Source organism: Dermacentor albipictus, chromosome 10 (assembly GCF_038994185.2).
Source record: "Dermacentor albipictus isolate Rhodes 1998 colony chromosome 10, USDA_Dalb.pri_finalv2, whole genome shotgun sequence".
Taxonomy (NCBI): domain Eukaryota; kingdom Metazoa; phylum Arthropoda; class Arachnida; order Ixodida; family Ixodidae; genus Dermacentor; species Dermacentor albipictus.
The window spans coordinates 79,003,657-79,019,641 of NC_091830.1; the positions used below are offsets into that span (position 1 = coordinate 79,003,657).

At 48.7% G+C, this 15,985-nt stretch overlaps 2 protein-coding genes across 9 annotated transcripts in view; one reads left to right on the forward strand and one right to left on the reverse strand.

Annotated features, from left to right (window-relative positions):
* The window catches only part of LOC139050390 (uncharacterized), a 527,729-nt gene that overhangs the window by 126,083 nt on the left and 385,661 nt on the right, over nt 1–15,985 (forward strand). The window lies entirely within an intron of this gene.
* The window catches only part of LOC139050487 (uncharacterized), a 144,771-nt gene that overhangs the window by 61,464 nt on the left and 67,322 nt on the right, over nt 1–15,985 (reverse strand). For 2 of the 3 annotated variants that reach the window (XM_070526930.1, XM_070526929.1), the window contains one exon: nt 9,510–9,717. In XM_070526930.1, coding sequence (XP_070383031.1) covers nt 9,510–9,717 — 208 coding nt within the window. The remainder of the gene's footprint in view (nt 1–9,509; nt 9,718–15,985) is intronic. The other variant, XM_070526931.1, reaches the window with a different exon arrangement.

Here is a 15,985-nt window from a genome sequence, read left to right on the forward strand (position 1 = left end):
AGGACAAGAAGCTGCGTGAAGCTTGGCTCGCGAAACATAAAACCGGCAAAGAGTATCGGCTACAACTCGGGTATGCAACAAGCACAGACGCGAGGAAGATTTCTGCTACGGCGCCCGGTCTGCGATGTTCTGAAAACGCGCACGGAGACGCTTGCCCGAGTCCGCTGCCCGACTAATGTCATGACGGTTTGGTCTATGAACTTGTCGATGCTATAGATACTGGCAAGTTCACTGGAATGAAAAGGCAGCGGTAAGAAGCACATTTTAAAAAAAGCATGGCATGTGGTCATGCTTGTGTTATGAATTAATGCACTGAATTACAAAAAAGGAGCAGTGGGAAATTGCACGCTGAGAACGCCGATAAACATACAGTGCGACGAAACTCGAGAAACAATATTGAAAGATCAAAGAATTTAGACGAAAAAAAAAGATTGAATCGTCGCGGCGGCACACTACAGTCCCCGTAGGCATCGAAGTTTCTTCGATGAAATTTTTTTTGAACAGCTCTGATAGCGCCCACGCAACAATGGTTGCTTGTATACTGTCAAATGCTCATATTCTGAGGCCTAAAGCTCATGGCACCGTGAGAAAACGAGCGCGCGGAGAAAGCGAAACAGTGCGCGGACAAGCATGCAGACGCGCAGTCAGCCGCTGCGAATCTGCGCGATCGCTGCATTGAGGCTTCATTCTATTACGCTCCATTTAGTTATACAAACACTATAAGAACACATTTTGAGTACAGTCTCAATTTTACAGTACAGAACATCTATTCGCGTTTCCCGTGCACTCGCACGTAATATCTCGGAGGCACGTCAGCCGCCCTGGACTCTCATTAATTTCTTTAGCGTATGTTCCAAATTTATGGATGAACAAAGATTCCCTCTGCTCGCGTGCGCGGGTGTGTTGGAAACCAGATTGCAAGAGCACAATGCTCACGCATTCAAAGGAGTAATCTGGCAGCCGAAAGTGCCTGGAGAAGGATAAATTCGGGAGACTTTTCACATGCGCGTGGTGATTGTTGAACCGCATGCGGAAAGGGGTCTCTGTTTGTCCTATATATTCCTGCTTACGCACCTCACATCGAATTTTGTGCACGACGTTACTGGAATCACAGTCAAGATTTGCGTTAATTTTATATACGAAGGACGAGTTCGATGCATCAGTTGTGTCTGTTGTTGTCATATGACGGCATACCTTGCAACGAGTTTTCCCACAGGGTCGACAGCTTTGGGCGTGTTTGACATCTGTGTCCTCACTCTGAATAACAAATCTCTTAAATATTTGTTTTTTTATACACAGCCCAAGGCGGCTGCGTGAAGATAGTAGCGAATCGGATGCTCTGTTTCATGATATTGAGGACTCGCTTGAGGAAATCACTGCCGGCGGACAAAGGACGCCATCATCCTTGACCACGAGTTCCAGTGGCTGCCCCCAAGCAGAGTACTCGCATCTGATGGGGTGCGCCCCGCCTTCGAGGGGATGGCCATCATTGCCAGTCAGCTGAGGTGCGTGCTCCTGCGGGGTGCCGGATGGTCGCATGTATCTTGGCTTGATCGCACCTCGAATGGTTACGCCGGACCCACGCGGCGGGTCTCACTATCCCGTCCGGGCGATGCCCAGGCAGCCCCCTGTGACGAGGCGGACCAACATGCTGCAAGTGCCCGGAGTTCCGGCACGACCAGGGGTGCCGGTCGCTTAGGGGGGTGCGGACACCGGAGAGATTGCCCCGCCTACGCCGAGGCTGTCGGCTGCGCAGTGCCAACTCCAAGAGATTGACTGGCTAACACTTCAGGTACGGCGCGATCCGGCACTTTTTGGTCCCGAGAGTTCGTGACTTTGCGGAAAACAATTGAGAAGCGGGTGCGATTTGAGATGCGTGCCTTTAGTATGAATAAATATTTAGCCTCGGGCGTCCCACCGAAGGTTCTTCAGGTAACACAGAATCTGGCAATGGATACCTTTGACGAAAAAGATAGAGAGCAGTGGAATGTATACTACGGGAGTCCTCGCTTGGGCTCCCCCGGCTGGTGGCACAACATAGCGTGCGCAAAGCATCGTAGCTTAAAAACGACGAGCAGATTCTGTTGTGTCAGTGAAAGCTCACAGAACTGGAAGGGCTGGAACTGGTAAAATACGAGGGGAAGAAGAATGTCAACATCCAAGAACAACAAAGAGAGGAACGAGAGCGTGACAATATCCTATCGGCGATGACAGGTGATTCTCAGAGCCATAATCTTGAATTCGAAGCGACCGGTTGTTCTAAAGTAATCAGCGAAAAAAAGCACGAGACAGTGGGCAACGCCTCAAACGTCATAAACCTTCGAGCAGCCCATTGTCGAGTGCACAACTAAATCTCCATTCGAAAGGTCTAATTTTTTGTCTGGCGTCAGGAAGCGTGAAAGAGTTTCAGTTGTTTCAAGATTTGGTTGATTTCGCGAGAAATTTACGACTACGGGAGTACTTTTATGATCGAAAAATTACAGAGGGGTGTCTTGACCAGCTACCTGGACTCTCCGAAAAATTATGGACACCTGGCGAGGCACATGACAACTACTTTGACATGTATATTTCTGCGGTTCAAAAAGACATTATAAAAGAGTGCGAGAGGCATCGTTCCATCTGCAGTAACCTCTCAAAAGAGGAAGAGCAGGCGCTGCCGAGGACAAGCATTATCTGCAAATCAGCGGAACTGCCATGGGAACGGAGATGGCGCCAAATTATGCAAATATTTTTATGGCATCATTCCAAATACCATTCCTCGCAAACTCAGTCGTAAAACCAATATTTTATAAACAATTTTGGATGACATTTTCTTTGTGCAGGCCGGCAATGAACAAAGCCTATTGGACTTCATTTCGAATTTCAATTCTCTGTACCCGTCCATCTGCTTTACGCACTTCTCACAAGATAGCATTCACTTCCTCAACGTCACTCTGTCACTGAGTGGCGGCCGCATTTGCACGTCCCTGTACAAAAACCGACATATGGTTCGCAATATCAGCATTTCTATAGTAGCCACCCTCATCACTGCAATACAAGCATTCCCTACTCCCAGGCACAGAGATGCGGAAGAGTCTGTTCCGAATCTGCGCAATTTGAGCGACACGCGGAGGAACTTAAATCTGCTCTCATACGCCAAAAATATCTTCCAAAAATAGTGGACGATGCCATTGAACGCGCCCGCAGCTTAGATCGAGCACAGATAACGGGAGAAAGGGTAAGGAATACCAATACACAATCAAATCCGAACTCGGTCCTCACGCATGCTACCTGTCCTCCGTGCGTCAATGGCATTCTCAACCGCCATTTCAATATCATAAAACAGAGCATCCGACTCGCTGCTATCTTCAAGCAGCCGCCTCGGGTTGTGTATAGAAAAAACAAAAATTTAAGGGATTTGTTAGTCAGGGCCAGGACACTGATGTCAAACACGCCCAAAGCTGTCGACCGTGTGGTAAACCTCGCTGCAAGGTATGCCGTCACATGACAACAACAGACACGGCTGAGGCATCGAACTCGTCCTTCATATAAAAAATTAATGCAAATCTTGACTATTGTTCCTGTAATGTCGTGTACAAAATTCGATGCGAGGTGCGTAAGCAGGAATATATCGGACAAACAAAGACTCCTTTACGCCTGCGGTTCAACAATCACCGCGTGGATGTGAAAAGTGTCCCATATCTACCCTTCTACAGGGACTTTCGGCTGCGAGATCACTCCTTTGAACGCGTGAGCGTTGTGCTCTTGCAATCTGGTTTCCAAAACACCCGTGCACACGAGCAGAGAGAATCTTTGTTCATCCATAAATTTGGAACATACGCTAAAGGAATTAATGAAAGTCCGGGGTGACTGACGTGCCTCCGGGAGATGACGTCAGAGTGCATGGGAAACGCGAATACATGTTTTGTACTCTAAAATGGAGACGCTGGCCACCGCTTGCTCGTCCCTCAGCATGCGCCTCAAGGAGGCAAGCGGAAAACCAAAAAAGTCAGATCCCTGCCCCCTGCCACTCAAGTGGTCATTCTGAGGGACCTATGGCCCCTTCTTGGAATCCGCACGAGCTGACTTGATGTCAATTGTCGGTTAAACGTTCAAAAACTGGACCTCAAGGAGGCTATTTAACTCGGCTCTCTAAACTTAAGCCCAGGGACGCACTTGCTTTGCGAATCTCACGCTTATATTCTTTTTGGAACAACATATCTTTTCGCACCCTGGCAGGACCACAGTGTAGCCGGAACGGGCCGTGCGTTGTATATGTGCACTGTGACACTGTGGTTCTTTCCACAAGTTGCCGCTCTTCTGTCTTCCTTCCGGGCCCCTTCTCTATTGTTCCCCCCACCGCCCGATTCAACTTGCCCTCTCAGCCGCTACAAGGGCAGAGCACGCACTGGTGCTGCGCTGCGACCGTTTTCTCCCTCCTTGCCTCGGGTCGACGGGAACCTAGCTGCGGCTACTTCCCGCCCCCTTCGCTCTCCGACTTACGTCTCCCTCCTCCTGAGTGCTTTAAAATTTTTCGTTTCTTTTTTCCTTTTTTTATTCTCGCTGACCTCCTTGCCCTACGTACATGGGTCTTTGCCTTCCCCTTACCCTGCATAGTTGCCAAAGGCAGCTGCAAATCTGCCAAAGCGCCAAAAATCAATCACTGTCGCAACTGTCCTTCACGGTTTGATGTGTTTGAGGACCGGGCACTGGGTCTAGTGTCCGCGCTACCAGGGCCGAACTGCCTTTTTTTTTGTAAACCCTGATCAAGTTCGGTCCACCGATCGGAACTGTTGAAATGAAATAATTGTCCTGTCTACCTTGTAGCACCACTCAAGGTCTTCACGTTTGAAAGGTAGCGTGAAAAATTCCTCTTTCCCCACTAAATATATATATATATATATATATATATATATATACATATATGAATATATATATATATATATATATATATATATGAGGAGGGGGTGCGTGTTTCGAGTCCGCTGGCCACTTCTTTCGTTCACAGTCGAATAACCCTTTGATAAATGGTAGCCAAAGTACCGAATTTACTGTTTTAAACAGTTGTTCGCATGATAAATCACCCATATTGCGTGCTTGTTGGTTTCAAATGTTCTTGCTTTTCTGTTTAGTTTACCTCAGGATTCTAATACCTTCATGTATTTCATTTATTTGTTTGTCAAACCAGCAGTGTGATCTCTTCTAGTGTATAAACGAGCGCCCAAATGTTCTCATTTGCTATCTTAATAATACTTAAGCTGTTGACATGCATTGTAGTTAGGCAGACATCAATTTTACGGAGAGTAACAATGTTTATTTACCATCCTGTTTAAGCCCCCTAGGAAAAACAGCACATTTGCATGTCTTCTGTAGTCACAAACCATGCATAAATGCATATATTGCAACTTTTCTCATTTTATGTTGCAATATTGTGCTTATTCAATTTCTGATGTAGTCAAAATTTCTGTTCCAGACATGCAGTAATGAGGATGGCAACAGTATAACGTTACACACTACATGCACTAAGCAGAAGCTGCTGCATGCTACAACAAGGTCATTGTGTGGACTTTGTATGCTCTTACGAGGTTAACAACACTTAGTTCAGAAATAAATATGCTTGATGTATGCTGTATTTGCTTGCTAGCCTTGAGATGAATGTCATTTGTTTGTAGCAGATGATATGAACGTTTGTTCATGTTTACAGTTCACCATAATTTGTTCGAGCATAAAAGATAACACTACATGAGTTTGGATAATCTCTGCTGTATATCACGTGTCACTGTTCTGCCCTAACAGTGTCTGTGCCAAGTACATCTTGGTCATCACGGTAGCCCCAATCTACACTAACAGGAAGGGGCTGGAGCCGAATTCACAAGACCACGAAGAAAGAAGCCATTCCAGAATTACTGGGATGAGATGTAAAGCCTACGGACGACTGTGTCAAGAGTTAAAAGAGCCTTCGCCATCATTCCACCAGCACGGATATTGGTAGAGTGATCCAGGTACCTCAACAACAAAAACAATTATGTGTCTTCAGATGTACCTGCAACCTCTAAACAGGCACAGTCAGCACTCGCATAAGAGATACGTCTACTTGCCCTTACTTAGTGAGCTTCCTGGCGTTGCCAATTCGTGCCAATTATAATTTTTTTTGAATGAATGCAAGCTTTTTCATTCGACATTCTTGTTAGAGATCACTCCTCTTCCTCATCAAAACATTAAAGGTCAACCGATTCTTTGCTCATACTTAATACCAGTCACTGTCTAGAAGCATAACACATGTGTAGCAGTATTTTCTAGTGCACGTTTCCATGTGCAATTCCTCTCCTAAAATAGCTGATGCGGCATTGGCGTGTGTCTTGAACGCCAAAATTTATTTCCTAGTCTGATTCAGGATTGCTATCCTTGCTCGACATCATGGGTTTTTGAATTGGCTACATTGTAGTGATTGATTGCAGAATCTGGTTTCGCTGCTGTCCGACTTGGTACTTGTCACCGCGTTACGTTTCTCATATGTGGGAGCCTGGTCAGTTGCTTTGGGAAACAGTCTTTCGAGGGAAGCACCTGCTCCTACAGTCCACACAGTGACATAGACTGCGAATTTACAACCGTGGTTGATGCTCCCCGTTCCGTCCTTTCCAGCTGCTGCCATGTGCAAATTTTGCTTGTGGCCTTCCTCGGCCATACATGATTACTTGGTTCTAAGTGTATGAAGTTGATATCGACATGTGTGGAAAGGCCTGCCAAAGTGGCTGCAAATTGGTGATGTTCACAAAACCGACCATGCCCATGTTAAGAGTATGCGGGGCACCAAGTGTGAATTACACATTAGGAACATGCAAAATAACAAAACGAAAAATGCATGTAGGAACAGCGGTAACGCTAAAATGCCGGGCACTGCATGTCACTGTGATAGCTGCTGCAGCAGATGCTTGCGTCACCCGATTGCTTCGCAATCCAAATCGCTCATCTTCAACGGCGACTGTCGGTGCAAACACGTGGGACACACTGTCCTACCTGCTTGCGCTGGTGGTTGTTGCTTGCTACCAGACTACCATGTGCGATGAAGGCAAGCACTGGGGCTACAGTCGGAAGGTTCAATGTGCCAAAAGCAACCCGTCTGCGTGTATACTCACTGTTGTCATGTGGATCGTAGCCAATGTATAGTGTACAGTGCCAATGTATAGATTGAGCGTTATGTTAGAGTACGCTGAAGTGATTGCAGACTCTTTCAATGTTGTCCCACTTGGTCATGGTTGCCGTGTTGCATTTCTAGGATGTGGCGGCCTGGTTATTTGCATTGGGCAATGCCCCCTCGAGGTAAGCACCTGCTGCTGCAGTCCGCGCTGCGACAGACTCCCTGTTTACATGTACTGCGATTGGTGCTCCCTGTTTGTGCTTTGCTGCTGCAGCGGATGGTAGATTATGCTTGTGGGCCTTCATCGGCCGTGACGTGGCGCGAACGGAGACCGCAAACGTGATTAAATGGTCCAAAGTGTGTCAAGTTAATAGCCACATGGGTGGAAAGGCGTGCAAAAGTGGCTTCGGAATGCTAATGCCCATGTTGAGAATGTGGGGCACCAAGTATGGGTTACACATTAGCACCCCCCGAAAGGATAAAAAGAAACATGCAGGTTCGAAAGTAGGCAATGTTAAAATGCCTGATCGTCCATGTCGCTGTGTTGGTTGCGGCAGCAGATGCTTGGCGTCACCCGATTGCTTCGGAATGCAAGTTACGGCGACTGTCGATGCAAACATGTGTTGCACTGCCCAATTTGCTTGCGCTACTGATCGTCGCTAGCAGCCAGATCGCTATGTGCGACGACGAAAGTGAGCAGTTTACGAGCTCGCGTAAATGGTTTCAGCGCATCTTCTCATGCAAATTTGATTTCTGCTATTGTTCTAGAAGGTATACTGCTTTTCGTTTGCCTATAAGTTCGCCCGTCCTGTTCATTCACTTGTGACTCGTTTGTATCGGTGTCAGTAGAGGCTCTTTAGTCTCTTGGCGAATAAAACGCAACAGCTCAGGCGTGCCGCAAAGCATACAAGGCGAGCACGGCGCGTACCCAGCGTACTCCACCAGTAGAAAGCAGCCATATTGAATATTGCTCTAAAAATGGCATTTCCGCTTCCTGTTTAAATAGCGCCATCTTTCGGGCCCTCGGCTAAGTTCCATGCGCTGCCGTTTCTTATTTTCCATAGAGTTTCTCACTAGAGCGGAGGAAATCTGGCGCTGCTGCGATGTGGTATGCATGGGAATGCCGGTATATTGGGACTTCGCATCGGCATCGTTCTCGGAGAGCCAGGCAGGCCCCGTTCCGGCTGTTACAATCATCCATTTTCTACTAAAGCAGCACGTAAGAAGCTGCTTTAGGTTTTTTTATTACACAAAATCATGTTTTGTTCCACTATGAGAACATGTTATAGCATGTACAATTATATGATACGCAAAAAGTATCAGCCGGCCGCTAAAGTTGGAGGACAGAAGACAAGATTCGTGGTCTCTTTGGAGCCGTTTGTCGTCTGTTCTCGCTTTTCTTCGCTTGGTCATGCATTGTAGGTGAGTTAAGATGCAATATGCGTGAATTAAAATACTTTATGTAGATTTTACTTTAAGAACGCCTTATTTGTGTAGCCATATCCACGTTTTAGATGAAGCCTCTTACATCACCAGCAAACACAAGCCTCGCAGACACATATACCGTCATTCCCATGACGGCGCGGCACCCCTTAAGAAAATCGCATATGCAGTGGCGCCAGATTTCTCTCTAGCTGTTATAGTGAGAAACTCTATGTTATTTTCGAACCACTGTCGAAGGTACAGTTTTCCTTCTCTAAAGTTGGATCTTTATTCTATGGACGCCTTTGGCGAACGCCACAGGAACGCATTGCAGGCGCTCGTATGTGTTTAAAGCGGTCTGCGACGTGGATAACGTGTGCGCTGATCTTCAAAGCCATCTGCGATGTTTCCACAGTGCGCATAGTGTCGGTAGCTTCGTATACGCTGTGCTTTCGATGTTTCGTACGCGTTGACGCGACTGGTGCACGGTGATCAATTGGCTCGCGGCTGCGGGCCGCGATTCTTAACTGCAGCGTTTTTCACAGGCAGTTTCCGCTGTCATCGAGCGATGTGTATTTATATTACCTGTGCACGCATTAAACAGTGCTAGTTAATTAAATTAAAACACGTTGACGGGCTACATGGTTTTAAACCATGTTAGAATCGCGACCATGATAGAAAGATAACCATGGTACCATGATAAACCATGATAGAAGCGCGTCTCAACAAGGAGGTAGAAAGAAGCAGACAGACAAAGACAGCGCTGTCTCCGTGTATGTGTTTGTTTCTACGTCCTCGTTGAGTCACGCTTACTCATACTATTATTGTTCGTTTAGTTACTTACTTCGTTACTTCGTTACTTCACTAATTAGCTATCGCAATCAGTGTCTCGCGTTTCCGGCGTACTTGCGAAAATTTTTTTCCGGAGATCACTTTTTAACCTCGAAAGCCAGCGATTTTTATAACTTACTCAAAGTCGAACGAAATTCCCAGCTTCATAATCTTGTACGTCCTGGCCCTCTGCCGGAATACATGCCAGCTAATGTGATCGCGAAGTCCAGAAATTGCACTGGAAACTACGAAAACGTCAGTGTAGAAGAGGTAGTCACAATACTTGTCAGGTGGGTAGACGCTTTCAGAGCCGGCACTCTCGCTTACGGTGCAGATGATTTCTTTCACTGCGTGCAGGAAAGGGGAACCACAGGATTAGTCTAGCGGTTCTCGATGACTCATGTGTAGCTCAACTACGAGAAAAAAAAGAGGATTACTCTTGCGAACATAAGTTACTCAAGAGATACTAAGGTGCGTTTCTTCTGAGCGAAAGCTTTCAGTGCTTGCATCTGAGCTCAACACAAACTCTATGGGCCGCTCCTCGAACAGAGTCGTTATTATTTTCCGAGTGCATTCCAAGAGTCCTCTTGCAACTAACACAGCCAGGCAGTGCAAGAAATTACGAGAGGCGTCGAGTTTAACAGAAAATTATTGCAACACCCAAAGACTCTAGGGGCTATGATATGTGGCCTCCCCTTCCCCCCCCCCCCCCCCCGCTGCGGAATGCTTGAGAAAAATTCTTACGAGCTCTGATATTTTTACGTATAGCCAAAACGCGGTACATCTATTCATTTATGTACACCACAACTACCATCGTTTCGACAAGAGTACGTTTGCCCAGGTTGTAATAGCTACCTCGTTTAAGAAATGTAGCACACATGCACACAGTGCATTTCCGGTCCCAGATATGGCATTGAATTGTGGCAGCATATTTGCAGCGAAATTCACTGAACGGCATCGCACTTCATTGCGACTGAATAGTGGTGACATCTCAATGCTGGTGATAGCCTTTTCCAGGCATGGCACCAAAGAAAAAGAAAGGGTGCTGATGTCTTCACACGGGTGTATGAAGAACGCACGCTTTCAGTGTCCTACTTCTGGCTGCTGTACTAATAGGTGTTCCGATTGTTCTCGGTAATTATTGATCTCAATGCTAGGGAGAGCTTCCAGCATTCCCCAGCGTACCCCCCTGCGTACATCTCACAGGGTAAAGTTAATTCCCCGATAAAAATTGTTAACTTGTCAACTTCACAAAATCCCCTTGCAAACGTCGCAAGACGCCATTCTTGTAAGCAGCAATCGGCTTTTGAGATCTTGCGCTGAATATTGCAAGCGCCTTTCTGCTTTAAAGCCGCTTGAGGATTTTTTTCAACGGGGCTTAAATGGAAGAAAAAGCATTATGTAAAGAAAACTTTTATTCGGTTCGCGAAAAGGCGTTTTTAAACAAAGTTCCACAGAGGTTTCCCGGCTGTCCACAATACGATGACCCAAAAAATAAACACTACAGTTTCATGGACCTTTAATGGCACTAGCTTTCTTGGCCGGTCTGTCCGTCCGTCCGTCCGTCCGTCCGTCCGTCTGTCTGTCTGTCTGTCTGTCTGTCTGTCTGTCTGTCTGTCTGTCTGTCTGTCTGTCTGTCTGTCTGTCTGTCTGTCTGTCTGTCTGTCTGCTGTCTGTCTGTCTGTCTGTCTGTCTGTCTGTCTGTCTGTCTGTCTGTCTGTATGTCTGTCTGTCTGTCTGTCTATCTGTCCGTCTGTCCGTCCGTCCGTCCGTCCGTCCATCCGTCCATTTCCCCGCCTGTGAAGGTCACTGTTGTTAAGAACGGCCTGCGGAGGTGAACATTTTGCCAGCCAGGTGCGAGAGCAGCGTCGACGTTTCCTGGAAAGCCACCATAATGCTCTAGTCAAACGGCGTCACTAAGTCTACTGTGTCCGGAGGACAATACGCCGCGTCCTTGATTCTTCGTCGCGGGATTGCCGACAGGAGTTCGCCGAGCCAGGCTTTGAGACTGAACACACCACCGCCGACCCGGTCTGCCGTGAGCGACGGAGTTCCCGAGGGAACGCACTTGGAGGCGTCCTCCCACGCACCGTTTCTGACGTAAGCCCTGAGTTCTGCGAAGACCGTCTGACCTCGTGCGGAAATGTGTGTGTGTCTGCCCTTCCTCTCAAAGGCGGCTCGTCTACGATGACTGATCGAATGGTTCTTTCACCTAGGGATCGAGTGTTTATAAACCGCTGTTGTGCGGCTGCTCAGGGCACTTTCTCTCGCATTCATGCTAGACTGATGAACTGCAACGTCCTTATGTAGATACTGTTAATAAACCCATATTCCTCGTTCTCAATGAGAAGCAGTCCTTCCCTTCAACAACGTTACCAGCGTGGATAAGTTGGACGACGGCAGTTGGACGACGACGGATAAGTTGACGACATGCACACAGTGCATTTCCGGTCCCAGATATGGCATTGAAATGTGGCAGCATATTTGCAGCGAAATTCACTGAACGGCATCGCGCTTCATTGCGACTGAATAGTGGTGACATCTCAATGCTGGTGATAGCCTTTTCCAGGCATGGCACCAAAGAAAAAGAAAGGGTGCTGATGTCTTCACACGGGTGTATGAAGAACGCACGCTTTCAGTGTCCTACTTCTGGCTGCTGTACTAATAGGTGTTCCGATTGTTCTCGGTAATTATTGATCTCAATGCTAGGGAGAGCTTCCAGCATTCCCCAGCGTACCCCCCTGCGTACATCTCACAGGGTAAAGTTAATTCCCCGATAAAAATTGTTAACTTGTCAACTTCACAAAATCCCCTTGCAAACGTCGCAAGACGCCATTCTTGTAAGCAGCAATCGGCTTTTGAGATCTTGCGCTGAATATTGCAAGCGCCTTTCTGCTTTAAAGCCGCTTGAGGATTTTTTTCAACGGGGCTTAAATGGAAGAAAAAGCATTATGTAAAGAAAACTTTTATTCGGTTCGCGAAAAGGCGTTTTTAAACAAAGTTCCACAGAGGTTTCCCGGCTGTCCACAATACGATGACCCAAAAAATAAACACTACAGTTTCATGGACCTTTAATGGCACTAGCTTTCTTGGCCGGTCTGTCCGTCCGTCCGTCCGTCCGTCCGTCCGTCCGTCCGTCTGTCTGTCTGTCTGTCTGTCTGTCTGTCTGTCTGTCTGTCTGTCTGTCTGTCTGTCTGTCTGTCTGTCTGTCTGTCTGTCTGTCTGTCTGTCTGTCTGTCTGTCTGTCTGTCTGTCTGTCTGTCTGTCTGTCTGTCTGTCTGTCTGTCTGTCTGTCTGTCTGTCTGTCTGTCTGTCTGTCTGTCTGTCTGTCTGTCTGTCTGTCTGTCTGTCTGTCTGTCTGTCTGTCTGTCTGTCTGTCTGTCTGTCTGTCTGTCTGTCTGTCTGTCTGTCTGTCTGTCTGTCTGTCTGTCTGTCTGTCTGTCTGTCTGTCTGTCTGTCTGTCTGTCTGTCTGTCTGTCTGTCTGTCTGTCTGTCTGTCTGTCTGTCTGTCTGTCTGTCTGTCTGTCTGTCTGTCTGTCTGTCTGTCTGTCTGTCTGTCTGTCTGTCTGTCTGTCCGTCCGTCCGTCCGTCCGTCCGTCCGTCCGTCCGTCCGTCCGTCCGTCCGTCCGTCCGTCCGTCCGTCCGTCCGTCCGTCCGTCCGTCCGTCCGTCCGTCCGTCCGTCCGTCCGTCTGTCTGTCTGTCTGTCTGTCTGTCTGTCTGTCTGTCTGTCTGTCTGTCTCTCTGTCTGTCGGTCTGTCTGTCTGTCGGACTGTCTGTCTGTCTGTCTGTCTGTCTGTCTGTCTGTCTGTCTGTCTGTCTGTCTGTCTGTCTGTCTATCTGTCCGTCTGTCCGTCCGTCCGTCCGTCCGTCCATCCGTCCATTTCCCCGCCTGTGAAGGTCACTGTTGTTAAGAACGGCCTGCGGAGGTGAACATTTTGCCAGCCAGGTGCGAGAGCAGCGTCGACGTTTCCTGGAAAGCCACCATAATCCTCTAGTCAAACGGCGTCACTAAGTCTACTGTGTCCGGAGGACAATACGCCGCGTCCTTGATTCTTCGTCGCGGGATTGCCGACAGGAGTTCGCCGAGCCAGGCTTTGAGACTGAACACACCACCGCCGACCCGGTCTGCCGTGAGCGACGGAGTTCCCGAGGGAACGCACTTGGAGGCGTCCTCCCACGCACCGTTTCTGACGTAAGCCCTGAGTTCTGCGAAGACCGTCTGACCTCGTGCGGAAATGTGTGTGTGTCTGCCCTTCCTCTCAAAGGCGGCTCGTCTACGATGACTGATCGAATGGTTCTTTCACCTAGGGATCGAGTGTTTATAAACCGCTGTTGTGCGGCTGCTCAGGGCACTTTCTCTCGCATTCATGCTAGACTGATGAACTGCAACGTCCTTATGTAGATACTGTTAATAAACACATATTCCTCGTTCTCAATGAGAAGCAGTCCTTCCCTTCAACAACGTCACCAGCGTGGATAAGTTGGACGACGGCATGGACCAGCTTCCGTCTAATTGATGCCGGACTCCTATTTGGACAACTGATTACGAGCGGTGGGATTGACCTCCCAATCCTCACAACTGGCTGAAAGCGATGAGACGGACTTTGCGACGTGGAGCAGCGTCTGCGGTGAGTGCTTGGTTCTTGCTTTGACTCTCTAGGCTTCATTTTGTGGTTGTTCTGTTTAGAACAGTACGACTGTTAGCTAGGTTGTGTTTTCCTAGGTAGGTTTACACAGCAGAACCAAGGCAGGAAAGCAGCAATCATGGAGTTAGGAACACTGCTGAGAGACGAATCGTTCATTGTTGGTGAGGAACAGGGCCTGGATGTACGCAAGGAAATGCCTAAAATCGGAAATATTGGAGCTAATTCCCGAACAGGCTAGTGAGGAAGGAATTGAAATGGGATTGGAACTTCTAAAAAAAAGAGGGAAACGGCAAAGAGAGAGGGAAGAACGGGACAGAGAAGAACGGGACAGAGAGAGAGGAATGCGATAAAGATCGCGAGTTAAGAAAAATGCAACTTGAACTTGAAAGCAAACGTATGGAGTTGTTTCAAGGACGCGAAGGGGCTCAGGGACGATGAAGTAAGGCAGAATCATGCCGAATCGACAGGCTATTAAAGCCATTTGAGGTGGGGACCGATATAGAAAGATGGCGAAGGGTACCCGGAGTTTGCATATAGCTCAAAGGATGTGATGCACAATTGGGGACCAACCCTTTGGTTTCCGAAACACCCACAAACTTATAATGGAACTGGAAAGAAGCTTAAAATAAATAGAAGGAAATTGAAAGCATAAAATTAAAACTCAAGCAGACATCACGGCAGTGAGAAACACGCTTGGGGCTAGTATGCAGTTAGCTAGTGCGCGTGTCCGGGCGTGCCACGACGGCAGGACGGCGCAACAGTCTCGACGTGGAGACGCGGCGACAAGTTGATGAAAGGAGTTGCGCCGGTGTCAAGTAAGGTCGGGGTATAAAATTGTTGACCGGGCGACCGGAGTGTGCCAGCTCTGGCTTGCAGCGGTGAGGCAGGCGGCTTGGCGGCACGGGCACACGGTGGCCTCGTTTTAACGCGATAGCGTTAAGGAGCTCGTGTCGCAGAAAAGCCGGTGTCGTCGGCGTCGGCGTCGGCGGTGTTGACCGTGAGCGATAAATCACGGCAGGCGCTTCATAAATAAAAAGCAACTTCCAAGATTGGCCCGGTGGGAATCGAACCCGGGTCTCCGGAGTGTGAGACGGAGACGCTACCACTCAGCCACGAGTTCGATGCTTCCAAGCGGTGCAAACGCGCCTCTAGTGAATGCGGTGTTGCCTTCGAAACGAGCCGTGGAAAGTTATACTGCGGTGTATATCGGTAATTATGAACATGTAACGTACAGAAGTCACAATTACACGAGTTGCGAAGTGCGTTTCCGCTGCATTTCTTCTGCGCTTTCCGCACACGCAGAGCCATCTTGCGGCAAACACAGAAGACCCCCTCCTCTCAATGTACGGCGCTGCCCCGACAGGAGGCGCGCCGCGCGCGCATTGGGACCGCTGCCAGGCGCGTCGCGGCACTCCCTCTCCCCTGACGACGCTTCGCCGTGCTCCCGGTTTAGATTACTATCTATCTCTCTGCCCGGGCCGATCACGACGTTTGGCTGGCGTAGATCGTTTCCCCTCCGAGACACCGAGTTCTTTGGTTCGTTTCTTTCGCTCAGGCGCACGTTTCGTTGCCGCAGCGAACGCTGCGTTGCTCGACGCTCACCGCGTGATAGGTGGGCGCTAAGTCCGATGCGGGGCGCATCGTAAGTGATCGCTGTGCCGTAGCGCATTGTCTTATACCCCTTGGCGGGTCGACGGGAACGCTGTCGCGTCCCACTCTTGAAGGCGAATCTTAAGCGTCCTCCAATTTTTGACCAGGCAGCTGGGCGTAGAACTCGGGCCCATAGACCGACTGCTCTAGTCCTGCCGACGGGCACAGCAGCTCGCCGGCCTTGAGCAGCTGGCGGCACGCTCGGGTAGATGGTGACGCGCAGGAATGGGTTGGCGGGAGGCCACGGTCAGGTGAAGTCCTGGTGGCTTCACGACCAGTCCTGGTGGCCCGAGGGCACGTCTTCAACTCCCGGTCCAG